This window comes from Engystomops pustulosus, chromosome 8, assembly GCF_040894005.1.
Source record: "Engystomops pustulosus chromosome 8, aEngPut4.maternal, whole genome shotgun sequence".
NCBI lineage: Eukaryota > Metazoa > Chordata > Amphibia > Anura > Leptodactylidae > Engystomops > Engystomops pustulosus.
The window spans coordinates 46269037-46287772 of NC_092418.1; the positions used below are offsets into that span (position 1 = coordinate 46269037).

An 18736-nucleotide genomic window follows, 5' to 3' on the forward strand; every position below is an offset into this window, starting at 1 on the left:
ATGGTGTAATATGTGCATTCACCCGAGTGTAGAAGTACCCCACATGAGGATATAGAAAGTTATATGGGCATGCAGTAGAGGGAAAGAGGGATGTTTCCCTTATAAAAGCTAAATTTAACAGAAATCATTTAGAATAGAATAGAATAGAATACTAGAATAATAACTTTAGTATCCCTATAGGGTAAAATATTGCTAATGCTATAAAACCGCTATTTCGCAACATACATTAAAATACTCCCACAAGTCAATACAAAAACATACACATAACATACATATACAATTGTATAAATACACACATAACATTTGTCACCATTAAGATCAGCAGCTCCTAACTTGTTGAATAGGCCAATTACAGACGGGATAAAAGAGGATTTAAATCTGTTGGTCCTACATTTCAATTGTAGGAGCCTGTCTCTAAAAGTGCTACGCTGCCCGTTCAAAATAGTGTGTAGGGGGTTGGAGTTGTTCTTTAAAACAGAGTCCAATTTGGTCAACATTCTCGAAAACAAAACTGTCTCCCAATTTTCCAATGGCGCACCCACAAATGAGCTTGCTTTCCTCGCAATCTTTTTGAATCTATTAGAGTCTGCAACGCTCACATTGTTGCCCCAACACACCACTGCATAATAGAGTACACTCGCCACTACAGACTGCTAAAATTCAATCAGCATTCGCTATTGTACATCAAATGACCTTAGTGATCTGAGGAAGAAGAGTCTACCGGAAATCTTCCTGTATACTTTCTCAGAATTCATATGCCAGGATAGCTTCTTGTCAAGAAACATTCCTAGGTATTTATAGAAGGAGACCTGTTCCACCTTAACGTCCTTGATCAGAAGGGATTCCTGCTCCCCCTTTACAGTTTTTGTAAAATTAATCACCATTTCTTTCATTTTTGTTAGATTAAATTCCAGACCATTTTCACCACATCAGGTCACAAATGAATCTACAGTCGACTTATACTGTAAATGGTAAACAAAAAGGGGGCTAATACTGTCCCCTGTGGGGCTCCAAAATTACTCGAAGACACCTCTGATCTAGTAGCACCTATTTGCACCCTTTGCGGTCTCGCTGTAAGGTAATTGAAGATCCACTGTATCAGAGTAGATCCCACCGCCATACCCCTCAGTTTATCACAAAGGCGTTCTGGAATTATTCTATTAAATGTGCTTGAAAAATCAAAGAACCCGAACCCGGGTTGTCCAAATGGCAAAAGACCCTATGAAGAAGGTGTAAAAGTGCATTGTCTACTCCCAACGTTTGTCAGGGCACAATTGGAGAGCCCTAGTGGTACCAAAACAAAGGAGAACCCAGAAAGTGACCCCAATATTGGAAAGTACACTCCTTGAAGAATTTAGCAAGTTGTCATTTGTGTATTTTAGAAATTTCCTATGGATATGATCAAGGAATATATTGAGCACTTTGACAATACATTTTTTACAATAGTTCCTTTTCCATAAATTAATCCAAAATGGAAGTTAAATAAAAAAATTTGTGTAGATGGGTATAAGGTGCTGGAATGGTATGGTAAATCCTAAAGAAATTTTTCATGCAGATGCATGTTTGTCAGGGCATGTTTCACTTCTTTTAGTAGTAGTCTGGGGGACTTCACTGGCAAAATTTTGCCCTGGCACAATACAGAGGCCATTGAATCCAGAGGTACTGGGGCCCTGTCCTTGCAGTCAAAATAACAGTGCCTTACTCACCAATCTTTTGAAAATGGAGACATGAAACAGCATGACCTGCACATTGGAACAGCACGTAAGAGTTGTACAGTGTCATCAATGTACACGTCCAGCTTTTTGTACCATATCTTTGTTTTCATTAGCTTGCTTTATGGCTTCAGATACCTGATCTAACAGGTCAATCCCATCCATATGTTTGGGTGCAGCGGTGGTGGTACCTCTCACAAAGGTATGAGGGTGCTGGAGTCCTTATGAATTGTGGTCAGAACAAGGACATCCCTCTTGTCCTTTTACTTCACTAACACCATGTTCTGATTGCAGAGTGGCTGCCTATCAAGAGATCCAGGGATTGGAATAGTAGAATGCTGGTATAAAAGTTATCCTTATAGAGTTGGTAACCCTTATCCATCAACCTTAGATGTGCAGATGTACCCTGAGGTACTTTCATACAGCTTTTATATTTTAATTCCATACCTTGCCATCTTGCTGGGCAGATATTGGAGGAATTTCAGCCTGCCCTTAAAATGTATTAGAGACTTGTCTAAACAGATACTTTGTAGAGGGGTGTATGCCTTGATAAACTTAGTGCCAAAATGGTCAATGATTCATAGTATATATAATAGTATCATAGTATATAAGGCTGGAAGGAGACGCAAGTCCATCAAGTCCAACCTTTAAGAATTAAATAAATGTGTTATCCCCATAACCCATGATATTTTTTCTCTCCAGGCCTCTCTTGAACATGTACATAGAGTCCTCCATAACAACCTCCTGCGGCAGAGAGTTCCACAGTCTCACTGCTCTTACAGTAAAGAACCTTTGTCTATGGTGATGGTAAAATCGCCTCTCCTCTAGGCGTAGAGGATGCCCCCTTGTCCTGGTCACAGGCCGAGGTATAAAAAGATCTTTGGAGAGATCCTTGTACTGTCCGTTCAGGTATTTGTACATTGTAATGGGGTCTCCCCTCAGTCGTCTTTTTTCTAAACTGAATAATCCCATTTATTCGCCTCATTTAATATAGGGTCTGCTTTCAGGCACTGTGCATTATCATTGTAAAGCAAAAATTTAAGAATTATCTCAGGGCCAAGTTTGTCATCACTGTTCAGTGAACTGTAAAAGCATTAGTACTCCAATACTTCCTAATGTCAGTTTTTTTTAACAATTCCCATGTGCAGCACAAGACCCCAAAATTTCTTTATCTATACTGCATCTACAGGGGTCCACCTAGCAAATGAAGATGTGGGGTTTTGTGTGAAAAATTGCTCAGTGTACAAATTTGCGTTAGGATTTTGAGTCAGTGCACCTTCTGGACCACCACCGGAGATGGTATTAGCCGACACCTGGGACTGGAGTTTAAGTGGCACCTGGTCTTCACCAGAGCTTGCTGCAAAGCGGGATGGTCTTGCTGCATCAGGGTACCAGCTGGTAGTAATGCAGGAGACAGTCCAAACCCAGGATGACAGCGGGAGAACAGCGCAGTAAGGTACAGAAGGACTTCAGGAACCTGGAGCTGGTACACGGAACAGGAACGCAGGAAAGGACTGGCACACGGGACAGTAACCCAAGAGCAGGATCAAGGGAACACAGGAGGAGGAACTGAAATGCAGGATACACGGTAACACACAGGAACGCTGGAGACACAGGAGGGTTTTCTCTTCACAGGTATGGCTTGAAGATCCGGAGTGGAATTATGGGAGCCACCGGATTAAATGCAGACCCTTTCAATCTCAAATCTAACCGGACGCGCCTTAGGGAGCGGGAACACGCGTGGGGCCTAGTCTGGAAGGGAGCAGGAACGTGATGAGGTAAGTCCAGGGGTGGGTGCGCAGGGTCTGCAGGCAGACTTACCAATCCGTGCTACAGTCCCGTCTCCTGTGTCCCGGGCTGCACCGGCTCTGGACACCGCTAATTGGTGCTGGCTGACCAATGACCTGATAAATAGCTGGCCTCTTCCTGTAGCCCCTGCTGGATCTTTGTACCCCATAGCCTTAGGGAACGCTGTCTACTGCAATTCCTGTGTATTATCCATTGTGACCTCCGGCTTCGTTCCTGACCTCGATTCTCTGCCGCCTGCCTTGATCTAACGCTACATCAGGAATCCGATCCTGTGCCGCTTTTCCTGACCTTCTGCCTGACCACGTTTCTGCTGGCCGATTCTCTACCTCGCCTTTGCCATTACCGCAAGCAAAGTCTTGCCTGTGGAGCGACCTGGTGGTATCACACCGTAGAAAGTCCAACCCGCTTTGTGGCGGGCTCTGGTGAATACCAGGTGCCACTTAGACTCCACTCCCAGGTGTCAGCTTACATCATCGCTCGCAGTAGTTCAGTGGGTCCACCACAGCAGTGAGCACACAGCTGAGTGAAAGCCTCACTGTTCCAGACCTGAGAATAGGCAGGGAGGAGGGGTAGGCATACTCCTCTCTCCACAATGCACTTTCCAGTTCATTCCTCCTTACTTTCCCATCTTTTGAGGTCCACAACCTTAGGCTATATTCACACAAGCATATGGGGGACGTATATACAGCCAACGTATATAGGGCTGATATACGTCCCCCATACATTATTATGGACTCGTGGCACCCAACGGGAGGAACATGTCCTATCTTTCTACAGAATACGGCACACTGGGCCATATATTCCTATGGAGAGGGGCGGAGGTCAGCGGCACTCTCCCCCTCCTCCTTTCCCCTGGCACTGTCGTGTGCCCGCCGTGCTACCGTATGGTGGGCAACGGCAGTGTGAATCCAGCTATAGACTTTTCTGCCCATTCTCGCTTAGTGTGGCTGTAGTATGCCGTCCTCCTGGCTCACCCTATCAGTTCCTTGACCACTTTGCTTCTTGGCTTTCTGACTTTCTATCCTGTGACATTCCAACCATCATCATGGGAGACTTCAACACCCCCATTAACACTCCCATTTCCCCTCCTGCCTCTCAGCTCTTAGCACTAACTACTTCTCTAGGTCTTTCACAACTCTGCGATTCCCCCACTCATAGTGAGGGAAACATCCTCGATTTGGTCTTCTCTCGACCATCTTCAATATCTAATTTTACCAATTCTTCCTTTCCACTTTCAGACCACAACTTCCTTTCTTTTACTTTCAATAATCCTTCACCTTCTCAGAATCCTTCCACCCATCATTCATACCGGAACACACGTGCAATAGATACTCACCAACTCACAGAAAACTTACAGTCTGCACTGTCCCCATCTCCTCCTTTGCCTGTCGTAACCACTATAATCACACTGTAAGAAGCACGCTAGATGAGATGGCACCACTAACTATCGGAAATTTTCAACACAGACGCAGGCAACCTTGGCAGACCGAACAAACTCGTTTGCTTCGGCAGTGCTCCAGGATAGACGAACGTCCGTGGAGAAAAATGCGCACATCTGCAGACTTTTTACACTTCAAATTTATGCTAAAAACCTATAACTCTGCCCTTCACTTTGCTAAACAGGTTTTACTAATCTAATATCCTCTCTCTCTAACAACCCCAAAAGGCTCTTTGATACTCTTTACTCCTTACTAACACTAAAGATGCAGCCACCTCTCACAGACCTTGGGGCTGAAGATCTGGCCATCTACTTTAAGGATGAAATTGATTGCATTCAGAAGGAAATAATTGCTCAATCTTCTCACCCCAGTAATCCCCTTCCCTTTGGTACCTTACCGTGTTCACTCTCTTCCTTTGAGCCAGTCACAGAGTGTCCAGGCATCAGAGACCCCATCCCCTTTCTCGTACAGTCTCTCTCCCCAGCAGTCACTTCTCACCTCACTATAATCTTCAACTTCTCTCTCTTCTGGTGTCGTCCCCTCTTCTTTCAAGCATGCTGTTGTTTACTTTACTTTCTTTACTAAAGGAACCTTCACTGGACCCATCTGATGCTACTAATTACCGACCAGTCTCTAATCTAATGCCTGGTCTATTCTCGACTAACCCGCTATCTCTCAGCTAACTCCCTCCTTGGCCCCCTACAATTTGGTTTCTGCTCTATCCACTGAAACTGATATTTCTAAAGTCTCCAATGATCTCCTCACTGCAAAATCCAAATGTGACTATTTGCTCCTCATTCTTCTGGATCTATCGGGAGCATTCGTTACTGTGGACCACCAGCTCCTCCTCAGGATGCTTCGATCCATTGGCCTAAAGGACACTGCACTCTCTTGGTTTTCCTCCTATCTCTCTGACTGCACTTTCAGTGTCCCCTTTTCTGGATCTTTCTCTTCTCATCTTCCTCTCAGTGTCGGGGTTCCTCAGGGATCAGTCCTAGGTCCTCTTCTCTTCTCTCTCTATACTGCCCCCATTGGACAAACCATCAGCAGATTTGGTTTCCAGTATCATCTTTATGCTGATGACACCCAGCTGTATACCTCAGCACGTAACATCACTCCTGCCTTAATCCAGAAAACTAGCGAATGTCTCTCTGCTGTCTCTAACATCATGTCTTCTCTCTTCTTGAAACTTAATCTTTCTAAGACTGAACTTCTTGTCTTTCCACCATCTACTAACCAACCCAACCCCGACCTCTCCATCTCGGTCTGTGGGATCACTATAGCACCGAGGCAGCAGGCCCACTGTCTTGGGTTTGTGCTGGACTCTGACCTCTCTTTTTCACCATATATTCAATCTCTTGCTCGCTCTTGCTGTATGCATCTCAGAAACATCTCCAGAATCTGCCCATTTATGACAATTGAAACTTCTAAAATGCTAAGTGTTGCACTTATTCACTCTCGACTAGACTACTGTAACTCCCTACTAATCGGTCTTCCACTCACTAAACTCTCTCCTCTACAATCTATTCTTAACGCAGCAGCCAGGCTTGTCTTTCAGACCAAACACTACACGGATGCCCTGTCTCCTTCCGTATTCACTTAAAAATAATCACCCTCATCCACAAAGCTCTGAATAATGCTGCACCTCCATATCTCTCTTCCCTCATCTCAGTCCATCGCCCTTCCTGTGCTCTTCGATCTGCCAGTGATATTAGATCAATCTCTACCTTAATTCGAACCTCTCATGCACGTCTCCTGGACTTCTCCCAAGTTGCTCCAATTCTCTGGAATGCCCTCCCCCGGACTCTCAGACTAATACCCACCCTCCAAAGCGTCAAACATGCTCTTAAAACCCATCTCTTTAGGCAGGCGTATCACACTCGCTAACTGCATAAAATGTCAACTCTCCCTTTACTAATCCATCCTATGTCCTATCTCCCGTCTGTTATACAGCAAACACCAGATATATACCAAGTTCCAGGCTTTTTTTGCAGTAACTTTCCCCTTGGACCCTGTAAATAAGATGGCGGCTGATGGCTGGTTAAAGCAGCTGAATTTTTATTTATTAAATTATTTTATATTGTTCCCTTATAAAGAATGGCTGGACCAATATATAACCTCTTGTGTCAACACCCTCATCCTCATAGTCTGTAAGCTCTTGCAAGCAGGACCCTCACTCCTATTGTTCCATATGACTGTTTGTACTCAGTAATGTAATATTATATCTGCATATGTCCCCTATGATTTGTAAAGCGCTACGGAATTTGATGGCGCTATATAAAGATTATATTATATTATAATGAGAGGGGCAGCTGGAAAGCAGTCTGGGACTGCGCATGCGCCTCCCAGGCTCCTCCCACATTGGTTTCTGGATAACACACATGAGAGGATAAACAAGCATCAATAACAAAAATTAAAAGGTCATTCCATTCATTGGGGCAGATTTACTTACCCGGTCCATTCGAGATCCAGCAGCGCGTTCTCTGTGGAGGATTCGGGTCTTCCGGCGATTCACTAAGGTAGTTCCCCCGATGTCCACCAGGTGTCGCTGTTGCGCTGAATTCCGTCGGAGTGCATTGCAGTTCACCAAGCCAGGCCGGGTGCAGGTAAGCATGTGTCAAGCGACAAATTTTTAAAAAAAAATACGGCGGTTTGTCCGAATCCGACGGGTTGCATGCCGGCGCCGATGCGCCACAATCTGATCGCGTGCTCCAAAATCCCGGGGGAAATTCAGGGAAAAACGACAAAATCTGTAAAATTCGGGTAAAACAAAGTAAAAACGCGATTCGGGCCATTAGTAAATGACCCCCAATGTGTCCATTACTAATATGTTTTCTAAATATTTAAAGCACTTTGGGAGCTTTTATTTAAAAAAAAAAAAACAAAAAAACTGCATCATGGCATAACCCCTTTAGGACGCAGCCATTTTGTAGCTTAAGGCTCAGCCCCATTTTTCGTATTCTGACTTGTGTTGCTTTTTATGGTTATAACTTTTGAACTCTGTTACTTATCAAAACGATTCTCAGAATATTTTTTCCTCACATGTTGTACTTCATTTTATTGGTAAAGGTTGGCTGATTATTTTCTTACTTTTGTAAATAAACACAAAACTTATGTGAAAAAGATTCTATGGGTTCTTACTGGTGCGGTGATACTAAATATGTGGGGCTTGTGTTATGATTTAGACTTTTTTTTTGTTTTATATGTCTTTTTATATATGTTACGCGCATTATAGGCATTTTTATTGATTACTTTATTGAATAACTTTTTTTTACCGCCATCTTACAGGCACTGCGGCAGGCAGTCCTGGGATCCTGATCGGACCTCAGGGCTGCCAGGGGAACGATCGACAACACATCCCCCTCTGGCCCCCCGAAGACTTTGGCGGGGGGGGGGGGGTAGTTAAGATGCGATTGTGGGGGGGGAAAGACACAATGCTCCGGTCGCACCGACTGTGGCATTTAACGGGTTAAACACCCGCGATCGGAGCCCACTCCGATCCCAATCGAGGGTGTTACAACCAGCACCCAGTGTATCCCGATGCCAGTGCAGCTCAGATCTCAAGCTGAACCGGCATCAGCTCTGCGGCCAGTATATCTGACGCTGAGCATTAAGTCACTGCGCTCAGCGTCGATCTCTCTCTCAGGGGTTCATCTTTGAACATAATTATTTAAAACTATTCTTCAGGCTCCTCCACCTACCATCTATTCAATCATCGGTTTCAACATGGACCACATCAACTTTGTCATTCTCAGTCCCTCCCAGTAATTTATCCACAATTTCCATCACATGCTGAACCCTGGCACTAAGCAAACCATTTGGTTGAGGCGGTCTTTGCGACAAATTATATAAACGCATTTAAAAGCCAGTCTTGGTCTCTTCCTTCTTCGATTACAAAAATAGAGCCCAGGACTGTAACAAAATTAGATTAAGGTGTCCAGCGTGTAAACCTTGCCTATTGCTACAATCATTGATCCGAGGGCCACCACTGAAGAGTTACAAGCCTCAGTTGGCTTTGTTTGAGATGAGAAAAATCACCATTGTATACTTCCCCAACATTCATGATATATCACTGCAGTGTGAACTTATGTTTTCTAAGTGAACTGAAAAGAATTTAAAAGGGATTTGTCGCTTGAACCCCCAGCGAAAGGCATAAAAACAAAAATACAAAGTAGTGGAACAGTTTGTCAATTTCATTGCATTGGGAATTTTTTTCAGCTTTACAGGAAACTGAATATTGTCACCAGGAACACTACATAGTACAATTTGTCCTGCAGATAACTCACAATAGTTAAATGGAAATATCAAATTTATGACCTGAAGCTGGCACAATGGTAGCACGTGTGAATCAATTGGGATTTCGTTTCTATATACCTCTTATTTTCTGCTTGTGTTACACTGGGCAACTCCAGTAGATTACACATAACAATAATAGACCTAAATAACAGAGAATGAAGAGACGGGCGTCAGATTTACTGTAATAGATCCAAAAAGAGATTTTGCCTTAGGTTTTTATTAAATGAAGACAGAATGCAAAATAATGCACAATGTATTAAATAAAACAGATCATGTACCAGTACATCCATGTAAGAACTTTATTTTTTCATTCCTATAGAGTCTGACCAATTTACAGTTGTCGAAAATTACAAGACGAGAAACGTTTTGTTTACTTGTTTTTGATGTGCTCAGTAGAAGCAGGAAGGAACGTCTTTGTTTCCCCATTAAAAAAAATTCAGGTTGAAAAGGCATGGCAGTCTGTATACCCGACTAATGATATGAGCATCTGGCAGCAATGTTTATTCGTCCAGGGTATTCAGCTGTTCCTCAAGTTCATCTAGATCTTCCCCTGTAAAAAGATTTTCATCCACAGGGACAGCGTCTTCAAGTTCTTCTTGGTCGTCCTCTTCACTTACTTCTCCAGAATCACTCTGATCTCCATTTGTCATGTCGCCTCCCGAAGCTTCGTTTAACTTTGAATCTGAAGAGTCAAGAAATTATGAACATATGTCAATAAGATGGTTGCACTGCATTAAAATGAGAGCTACAGAGCTTAACAATTCATGGCCTATCCTTAGATTAGGCCAACGGTATCAGTCTGTGGGGATCCATACCCCAGACAACCCCACTATTGGACTCTATTAGGACTAAGCTAAACAAGGCAGAGGATTGTTCATCAATTGTATAGTTGAAAAACTTTTAGGTTATTTAAATTTGTAGTAGCATCAACTGTATCATGTATATAAGACATTCTAAACAATTCTTCTCTTTTTTCATACACCGGTTAAAAACTTACCGTCTATATCTGTTGATGTGACATAAGTGCTGAAACGTTCATGGCTTGCTACTGTAATGCCCGTTTCATCCACATCTTTTAGCACAAACCGACTGAGGTCAATATCTTGAACATCTGACATATCCGTCTGTTACAATAAAATACATTTAATGTAAAAGCAAAGAACACATAAAAGTAAAAACCCTTTTATAGCAGGACAGAAGAATACCAACATACCACGAAATATTTACTCAAAATCTCACATCTTTTAAGAGCCGGATCAGAGTAATAAATGAGTCCTATGGGATAACAGTGGAAAGGAGTTTACCTTATGACCCAAAGGCCTTGAGGTTATATTTGCCGCATTAATGCTTCTCTTACTTGGGATGGTACTTTGGTCATTTTTTTTGTTGTGAGCTTAGGACCTCTCATTGTTCTAGAATGTTTCACCTATGCCTCTACTTTGTGATGTAAGTACTAGATTTCTGTCCGCAAAATGTTATGGCGGTTAATAAAAATAATCAGATAAAAAAAAAAAAAAAAAACACACAGTACTTAAAAAAATGGTGTTGTATGACCACTGCATGACATAGAATATTCTAGGGTTATAGAGGGCTAGGCTGGTTCACAGATAGTGTGGTATTGCAGTTTTAATGCATTGCCCATCTTCTGATGAAAATGAGTCTAGAGATAAAACTTCTGGAGAGTTGTGCTGTTTCTGAACATAAGCCGCCATGATTTTCTTATCCAGCAATGTCACATTGGTTACTCAGGATCACACTCATTTCAATGCCCACCCTCTAATATTTCTTTTCCCTGTGGTGGTAATTGCAGGATAAACTAAGTGTGTGGCAACTATCCAGAACAAAATCTGGGATGGGATGAACCATTTCCTGCCTCAGCAGCGGCCACTTCATTGATAAGTCCCCCGTGAACCGCTTACAGAACCTTTCACAAAGTCTGCATTGAGTCGTATGGTATCTCCACTTTAGTAATAGATATTTGAAACACTTAGGACCAATCCCTCCTTTTACAGAGAAACTAAAATGTTACAGAAACATGGCATAAGATATTAAGTACTGAAAGCTTACATCATCTTCATCTCTCTCAGCAATGTATTGTGTGTCATCTGCCTCTTCATCATCATCATTCACGAGTTCAGGTCTAAATTCGAACACTTCACGACCACTGATCTATGAAGAGGAGGAAAATACAAGTTCATTTTGAGTCGGGAAGAAAAGCTCTCCTTACGGGGCCTTTGCCAATGAAGATAGCCTATCAGGTGTGGAGACTTGCAGCCATTGACTCTCCACCCAGGGGAATCTGGGAAACATTCAAATACATTTTCCAAGATGGGCTAAGGAAAACAATGTCTCTTAGCTACCTTGTAAGTCCCCTGTACATAAAGCTTAGCAATCAAGAAGGCTAATGACATGCTGCAGGATTAAAGCCAAACCAGGATATCACTTTCCAAAGGAAAAAATTCTCAACTATAGACAGCGCTGTTACAATGTCTATTCATCTTGTCAGTACAGTGTAGGGAACTGGCTTGGCTGTGGGAGAATCCTTTGACTTGGTATGGGAAGTAAGTTGTGAAGCAATCCATTATGAAGCAATAATACAGAAATAGTGATACAAAATGTGATAAAAAGAAATACCCCCAAAGATTTTCCTGCTTTAAAGTCTGCCTTTCTCCTCTCCATTTCTTCTTCAGCTTTTTCTATGCGATCTTGCCTTTTTCTTTTCTTCCAAGCAAGAAATGATTCTAAGGTGATCCTTGTAACATTTAGTCCAAGGGCAGCACGCTATAGGGGAAAAGAAAAGGAAGGCTTACAAAAAAAAAAAAAAAACACACATTGAATTGATAGTGGCCTTAAATGACCAATGTATTGTACTGCTGGAAGTGCAGATACAACAGAAGAGCTTTACTCTACACAAAACCATGCCCGGGACCATATGCGATACCATTCTGTGAAGCCCAATAAGCAGCTCCCAGATGGTCTTGTCCTGGTCCTTAGTGTAGATATAGTGATATCCTCCAGGTCAGAGGGGGGGCAGGGCAGCCAAGTAGTAATGGGAAGCATAGCTGTCACGGTTATGACAGACTAGGAGTGTCTGACAGGTTCAGCACTCTAGAGAGGAGACAAGGTGAAATGGTAGTGGCATAAGCACGCAGTGTTCACCAACGTAGATTATTGGAGTTGTAAAATGTTTAGCCATTGCCTTTACTCTCTGGTGTGCAGAATGGACAAGCAGGTGGAAGGTTATTCCTCCAATATCAAGTGGAGTCTACTATAAAGGCAGTTTAAATCAATGTATTGTACAATAGTCTTGTAAACCCCTTCATGTGCAGTGATCTTAACAATCACAGTACACAAGAAATAACGAGATTTCAGAAAATTAACAACATCACAACACTCACATTACTTTGTAGAGTCATCACCTCTTAAATCAGCGATAGCAGTATTAACCATGCAAAGGCTGACAGATACTATCCATGTGATGTGGCATACCTCCTTTTCTATCAAATCTTCTAAAGAAATCTCATCCTCCTTTTCTTCCTTCTTCTTATCCTTCTTTAGTACAAAGCCAGGAGGCAGAGCATGGCGATACATGCATGTGTCACCCCCACCAGGGCATACCCAAAACCAGCCATATTTGTTGTTTTCTATTGCCTCTAGGAAAAACTTACACACCTGGAAAACAAAAAATATAAACCACAGCTTTAGAAAGTATATAGACATATAGACCCCATATATAGACCCCTAAACATAAATTGTTCTATATTCACAGATACAACTTTATTGGTCCATCCTTTTGGATCACTTGCCAAGTAACAAAATCATTTGACCCTTAAAGAGGTTGGGACAATCTAGTGGAAGCATTTGCCTGCCTTTTTTGTGAATTTGCTAAAAACAACATTTACTTTGTGATGCTTTGACCATTTTGTTGCAATGAAATATTTACAAGACAAAGTATATAGACTAATTTAAAGGACATCTATCACCATGATGAAAGATTGTAAACCTAGCACACTGACATACTGGTGTGCGCTCCCTCTGGCAGGATCGGCTCTTCCCCAAGCTTCTTATGCCCTAATTTTTAACAAATGGTTTTTAAATTATGCAAATGAGCCAGAGGGGTGTCAGGCTCCAGAATGCTTAATGGAGCCCCTCAAGCTCATTTGAATACATTCTGGAAGCTTTATTTTCCAAAAAAAAAAAAAAAAAAAAAAGGGCAAGAGCAGATCATGCAGGGGGGGGGGGGGGCACACACTAGTATGTCAGTGTGCTTGGTTTAACATCCTTTCCTTGATCCTGGTGGTAGATGTCCCTTAATGACAAAAACAGGCAAACATAGAATTGTTAGGCGACATAAATATAGCCACAGCCATAATAAAATTATTTTCAAATTGCATCAACCTAAGGAGTGCTTCATCTGTCTTCTATGACAAATCTTATACTTATTCAGATAACTCTGGGGGGAGGGTTGATCAAAATGCTATCTGTAGCAATTACCATAAGCAATAATATAACATACTATCTGAGTTTTAGGCTTCTTCTTTTCTGCTTCTCCATGCTTTTTGTTCACCACTTCCTCCAGTTTTTTCTCATCCCAATTCTCCATTGTATCTAGAGACAAAAGTACGAACATATATAATGGGCATCAAAACCTGGACAACATTAAGAAATGCCATTGTAAATACACCAATAGCTAAGCAGAAGTTTACAGCCAAAAGCCACCAAAATAAATAAATCCAAGAGATACGTGAAGTCCAGCTCAAAGACACTCCGGTTGTCGTAAAAGCAGGGCAATTTCTTTATTGTAGTATCAGAAGAAAGTCCAAATGCATACACAACAGAGGGAAACACACAATGTAGTAATGAGTAATGTAGTTGTGTATTTCCAAATGTATGCATTTGGACTTTCTTCTAATACTACAATAAAGAAATTGCCCTGCTTTTACGACAACCGGAATGTCTTTGAGCTGGACTTCACGTATCTCTTGGATTTGCTGGACTTTAAACAAAGAGTGTCCGTGCTTGGACTCCTGGTGATATGCTGCCGTGCCTCCAGGTGAGCTGACTTTTCCCTACCAAAATATATGTTGTTTCTTTTGGCAGACGCAAGTCCAGTCTACATTTTTGTGTGTGCACTATTAGTTTCTTCTAAAGTGTAGATCAGAGAGGGGTAACCCAATACATTGTGGGGACTCTAGCAAAGGCTTGCACAATGTGTCGAAAGGTAACCCATCAGTACATCTGGGTCCCCTAAATCACCGATACCAGTAAGACAAGGGGTGATGGAGACACACTATTCAAGTGATAAGGCATAGCTCCTTCTCTATAAAATTGAATGACCAGTCATTCTTTTTCTTATTTCTTTAGTACACAGCCAGGTATACCACAAAACTGCAGAAGCAAAAAGGATTTACCGCCCCAAACGTCTCCTTCACCCCTGGTATCCTATAATGCACAAGACACATATAGTAGCACCAGATGTCCTGGTACCACCTGGAATCTCATGAACAGGGCTAACAACACAGGTACAGTAAAAGGTTTGGGACCCTAATCCTCAGCTCCATGAAGGCAAGCTGGCAGTTTTCCTTTAATGTCAGGGCAAGGAGTAGGACACATTTATGAAACATTTTAAGGACTGTTACACCTATGGATAGCCCTCCCTCGAGTTTTGGTTTAGCTACAAACAGACAAGACAAATGGAGGGTACCAAGAAACACTAACAGCACTGTTATACACACACTAGAGTAATGAGATATGCAATGTGTTTATCTAACCCTAAGGGTATTAACAGTGTATGAGACACTCACTGCTACTATATGTCCTTTATGTGTTAAGTGTCTATAAGTTGGTTTTAATACCAATTCTTCTTCCTCAACAAATAAAAGTTAAGTTTTATGTTCTCTACTATATCCTGGTTTATAGTATTTTCACTTTCTAGATCAGCACTTCTTCAATTTTATTTTTAAGAAAACGTAACATTAACATGGATCATATCAACCTGCTTTCGCCAGGGTGACAATAACTGGGTATTGCCAGTGGTCAGGAGCATTTATACCTTTTTCAAGCTCATCATCTCTTCCATCAACATAAACACTTCTCTTCTCACATTTTCTTTCCAATGACAAATCATGGGAGAATTTGCACTTATCGCCCTTCGTGCACTGTCCTTGCTTGTAGAAGGCACAAACAACAGATTTTGGGTCGGCACCTAAGCAAATCACACAAAGTAATTTTATACAACAAAGGCACAAATGAAAATATAACCCAAATATATTCCCACATCTATACAATATGTCACAGTAAGAATCTGCTCTCACCAGCAGTGTTACTTTTACATTATTCAGGGTAATATGTAATACAATATCTTTGACCTATACAGAGGAGGTTAAAGAGCAATGGAAAATTGACTGAAAAGCTTATATACTGATTTTGCGTTAACGTGGCCTTATTGTAACCCCCCAACTTAAAAAAGAACCGTAGAAGATATTGGCATTAAAAACCTTGAGATTACACGTTCCACACATACCCTGTAAAATCCACACATTAAATGCGGTTAATTTACCTTTGCTGACCTTTTGCGCAACTACTACCGGTTTAAAGAGATCATTTAGCTCTTGAAGCTCTTTCTTTTTGTCATCCTTTTTAAGTTTTTTGTCGCCTTCAGCCTGTGCCACCTGGAGAACAAAAAAAAAAAAAACTTTTTTCTGACAGCTGTGTATATAATATATCTCATTCTAGCTTTACGGGCTGTATCACTGTGCTGGAGAACCCCCTTCCCCACTGTGCAATTACAGCAGGCAGAGTGGGAGTTTACCACCCTGAGAAGTTGCAACATGGAGGGGCTCTGTTAATACCCCCAGAACGCTTCGGTCATGTTAGCATAATTTTGAAAGTTGACTTTAGAAGGAAGGAGGTCATGGATAACAAAGATTACTTCATTCTTCGATTCAAGCACCATGACTAAGTGTCCCTGTTTAATTTTGATGGTGGATTTTCTTTAAAAGATTATTTGGCAATAAAAGAATCTGGAACACCATAATAGAGGAATTATTATTATGGGATGGGGTCTGACTGTGGGGGGCCTTCACAAATCGCAAGAACTCAGGGTCTGTGAGTCCTGCAGTTAGTGTGTGTGTTTTTTAGGGCACTGGCAACAAACCCCTCAGAGCATAATTTTAAAAGTTGATTTTTAGAAGGAAGGCCAAGGATAACGAATATATGAAGATTATCACAGTCACTGTACCTGGATGCAAGTTACTTATGATTGATGGTAGATTTATTTTAACCACTATATTTGTTATTTAAGCTAGGTTTAAAACAAAATAAAAATATTAAGATTACATCAATTAAAAAAAAAATGTATATAAAATTAATGCATAGTTACTATGATGCTGGATATAAAAATTGTAGTACACTTATTTCAAGTATCGCAATATAAAAAAAAAAAAAAAACGTGGGACATAATTGGCTTCTTTGCAATAAGCAATGAATCTCTAGCCCAGTAAGATGTAATAAGAAGCGCATTTATTATGTCCTCGATGTAACGTATAATCTACTTCTTTTTGGCACTACTTGTTGTATGTATGTGTTTGTGGAAGTAGACGACTTTGTCTTTGTTTGGTGTAATACTACTCAGGCTTATTATATTGTCACTTTGACTTTGATTCTCTCGATGCTGCCACTCACTTCAACTAATGCAGCCTCATACCCTAACAGGCGCATAGCTCAGAGATTTAAGTCGCTTCATCATACTATTGTATAATTTATGTGACAAAATGTTCTATTATTATGTCTTGGTATGCCTATGTAAGGAGTTGTATATCTTGTCTTGTACTCATTTCAATAAATGTATATTGACCATAAGATGTAATGAGAAGCAAAGAAGATGGCTACGAATACCTGCTGCTTTATTCAATCTAAATAATACAGCAAACATGCAAAAAATAAAAAAATTTATCATAGGTAAAGTTTTGGCATTTCATATTGGATCTAGGCTGGTTAAGAAAAATGTTGTACCAGGAGCTTTGTATCCAGGCCTGCTGGAAATAGTTTGTCTTTCAGAAGCTAACCATAGTCACAACTGTTACTAAATCACATAGTACAGTGGTGGCGAACCTATGGAATGGGTGACAGAGGTGGCACTCAGGCCATCACCACAGGACAGAGTTCACCAAACAGGACCAAATCCACCAAATGTTCCTACAGTCCCAGGCATCTTATGACATGCTGCTCTCAGCGCTATTTTAAAGCAACACTTCATTGGCTGTTTGGAACTGCAGGAAAAGTGAGGTGGTGTTGACAGAACCGCATTATCTTTGGAGGTCCTCCTGCTCGACCCAGCATTCTTCCTCTAACGAGACCCTCTTTCTTTCAACTGTATTGGTGGCCTTAGGCAGCCGATCCAATTGAAAGATGTGGAAGAACACATAGTAATAAGTTACTGCTTAAAATGCCATGTTGGCACTTCACAGTAAATAAGTGGATTTTGGTCGTAGTTTGGGCACTCGGACTCTGAAATTTTCGCCATCACTGACATACACCAAACAATTTAGCTACTTACTAGTCGAGGATTCTGCTGTCCAAATTTAACCTGATGCGTAACATTTTTTATGAATTTTTGCTGTTTGGCACCTTTCTTGTTCTTAAGGCCAAATGTCTTGTCCTACAAAAGAAAAAAAAAAGGAATTTAATTTAATGCAAGTACATAACTTTTATTTATATATACGTCAACACAAAGGACATATACAAGCAGTGTCTGGCCAGTTGTCTCGTGCTTGAGTGAGACAGCACCATCCAGCGTCTAATGCCAAAAAAATACTGCATGCAGGGGTTTTCTATCTTGCACCAAAACATATGCCTGGGTTGCAAGAATCACAAGAATCATCCCACAGACAATATGAGCCATAAAAGCAACACTAACTCTGGAAATTCAGGGCCTGGCGCTGCGCGGGCCCTTGTGGGGCTGGATCACAGTGGTGGCCAGTAAGTTTATAGTAGTACATAGAGACATATTACTTATTGTGCCTCCAAGTGTAAGAGGTAATGAGGAAACAGAGTAACACTGCCCCATGTCTCATCTCCCCCCTAGCACTAGCAGACACACGATCACCCGGGTCCAGGCTATTCTGGACAGGACAGGGGCAGGCGCAGGACACTGAGCACGTTACTACAAACATGACAGCCGGCAGGCCCTGTCACCCCGACCACACGTCCGACTACCGGCCAGAGCCCCAGGAGGTCACCTCTATGATCTTTTCCTTCTTCTTCTGTTCTGTCTTCTTCGAGCCCTGGGGAGCTGGGGGTTTCTTGGGCGGCATTGCGCTGCACGCAGTCCTGGCTGCACTCCCTGCCTCACAGAAGACTTCGCTTTACGGCTGGAAGTTGGCCATTGACGTCATCATTCATAGACTCGCCGGAGACACAGGAACAGCGTGACGCGCCGCCGTGGTGCAGCAGTGAAGGGATCTCCCATGATGCTGTGCG

General features: G+C 41.8%; 1 protein-coding gene across 1 annotated transcript; it reads right to left on the minus strand.

Moving 5' to 3' along the window:
• Positions 1-9541: 9541 nt before the first annotated feature.
• ZC3H15 (zinc finger CCCH-type containing 15) lies at positions 9542-18736 on the minus strand. The gene is made up of 10 exons (XM_072120832.1): positions 18496-18736; positions 17814-17915; positions 15816-15927; positions 15309-15461; positions 13773-13864; positions 12746-12928; positions 11891-12037; positions 11324-11425; positions 10254-10380; positions 9542-9938 (listed from the first exon to the last, which is right to left on the minus strand). Exons 1-10 carry the CDS (start codon positions 18568-18570, stop codon positions 9757-9759), a joined length of 1275 nt encoding a protein of 424 aa, XP_071976933.1. The 5' UTR covers positions 18571-18736; the 3' UTR covers positions 9542-9756.

Coding starts and splice junctions, on each gene's coding strand:
- ZC3H15 (XM_072120832.1), bottom strand. CDS start 18,570: ATGCCGCCCAAGAAACCCCCAGCTCCCCAGGGCTCGAAGAAGACAGAA. Junction 13,865..15,308: donor AGATGATGAGCTTGAAAAAG/GTATAAATGCTC, acceptor TTTTGTCTCTAG/ATACAATGGAGAATTGGGAT. Junction 9,939..10,253: donor CACATCAACAGATATAGACG/GTAAGTTTTTAA, acceptor TTGACTCTTCAG/ATTCAAAGTTAAACGAAGCT.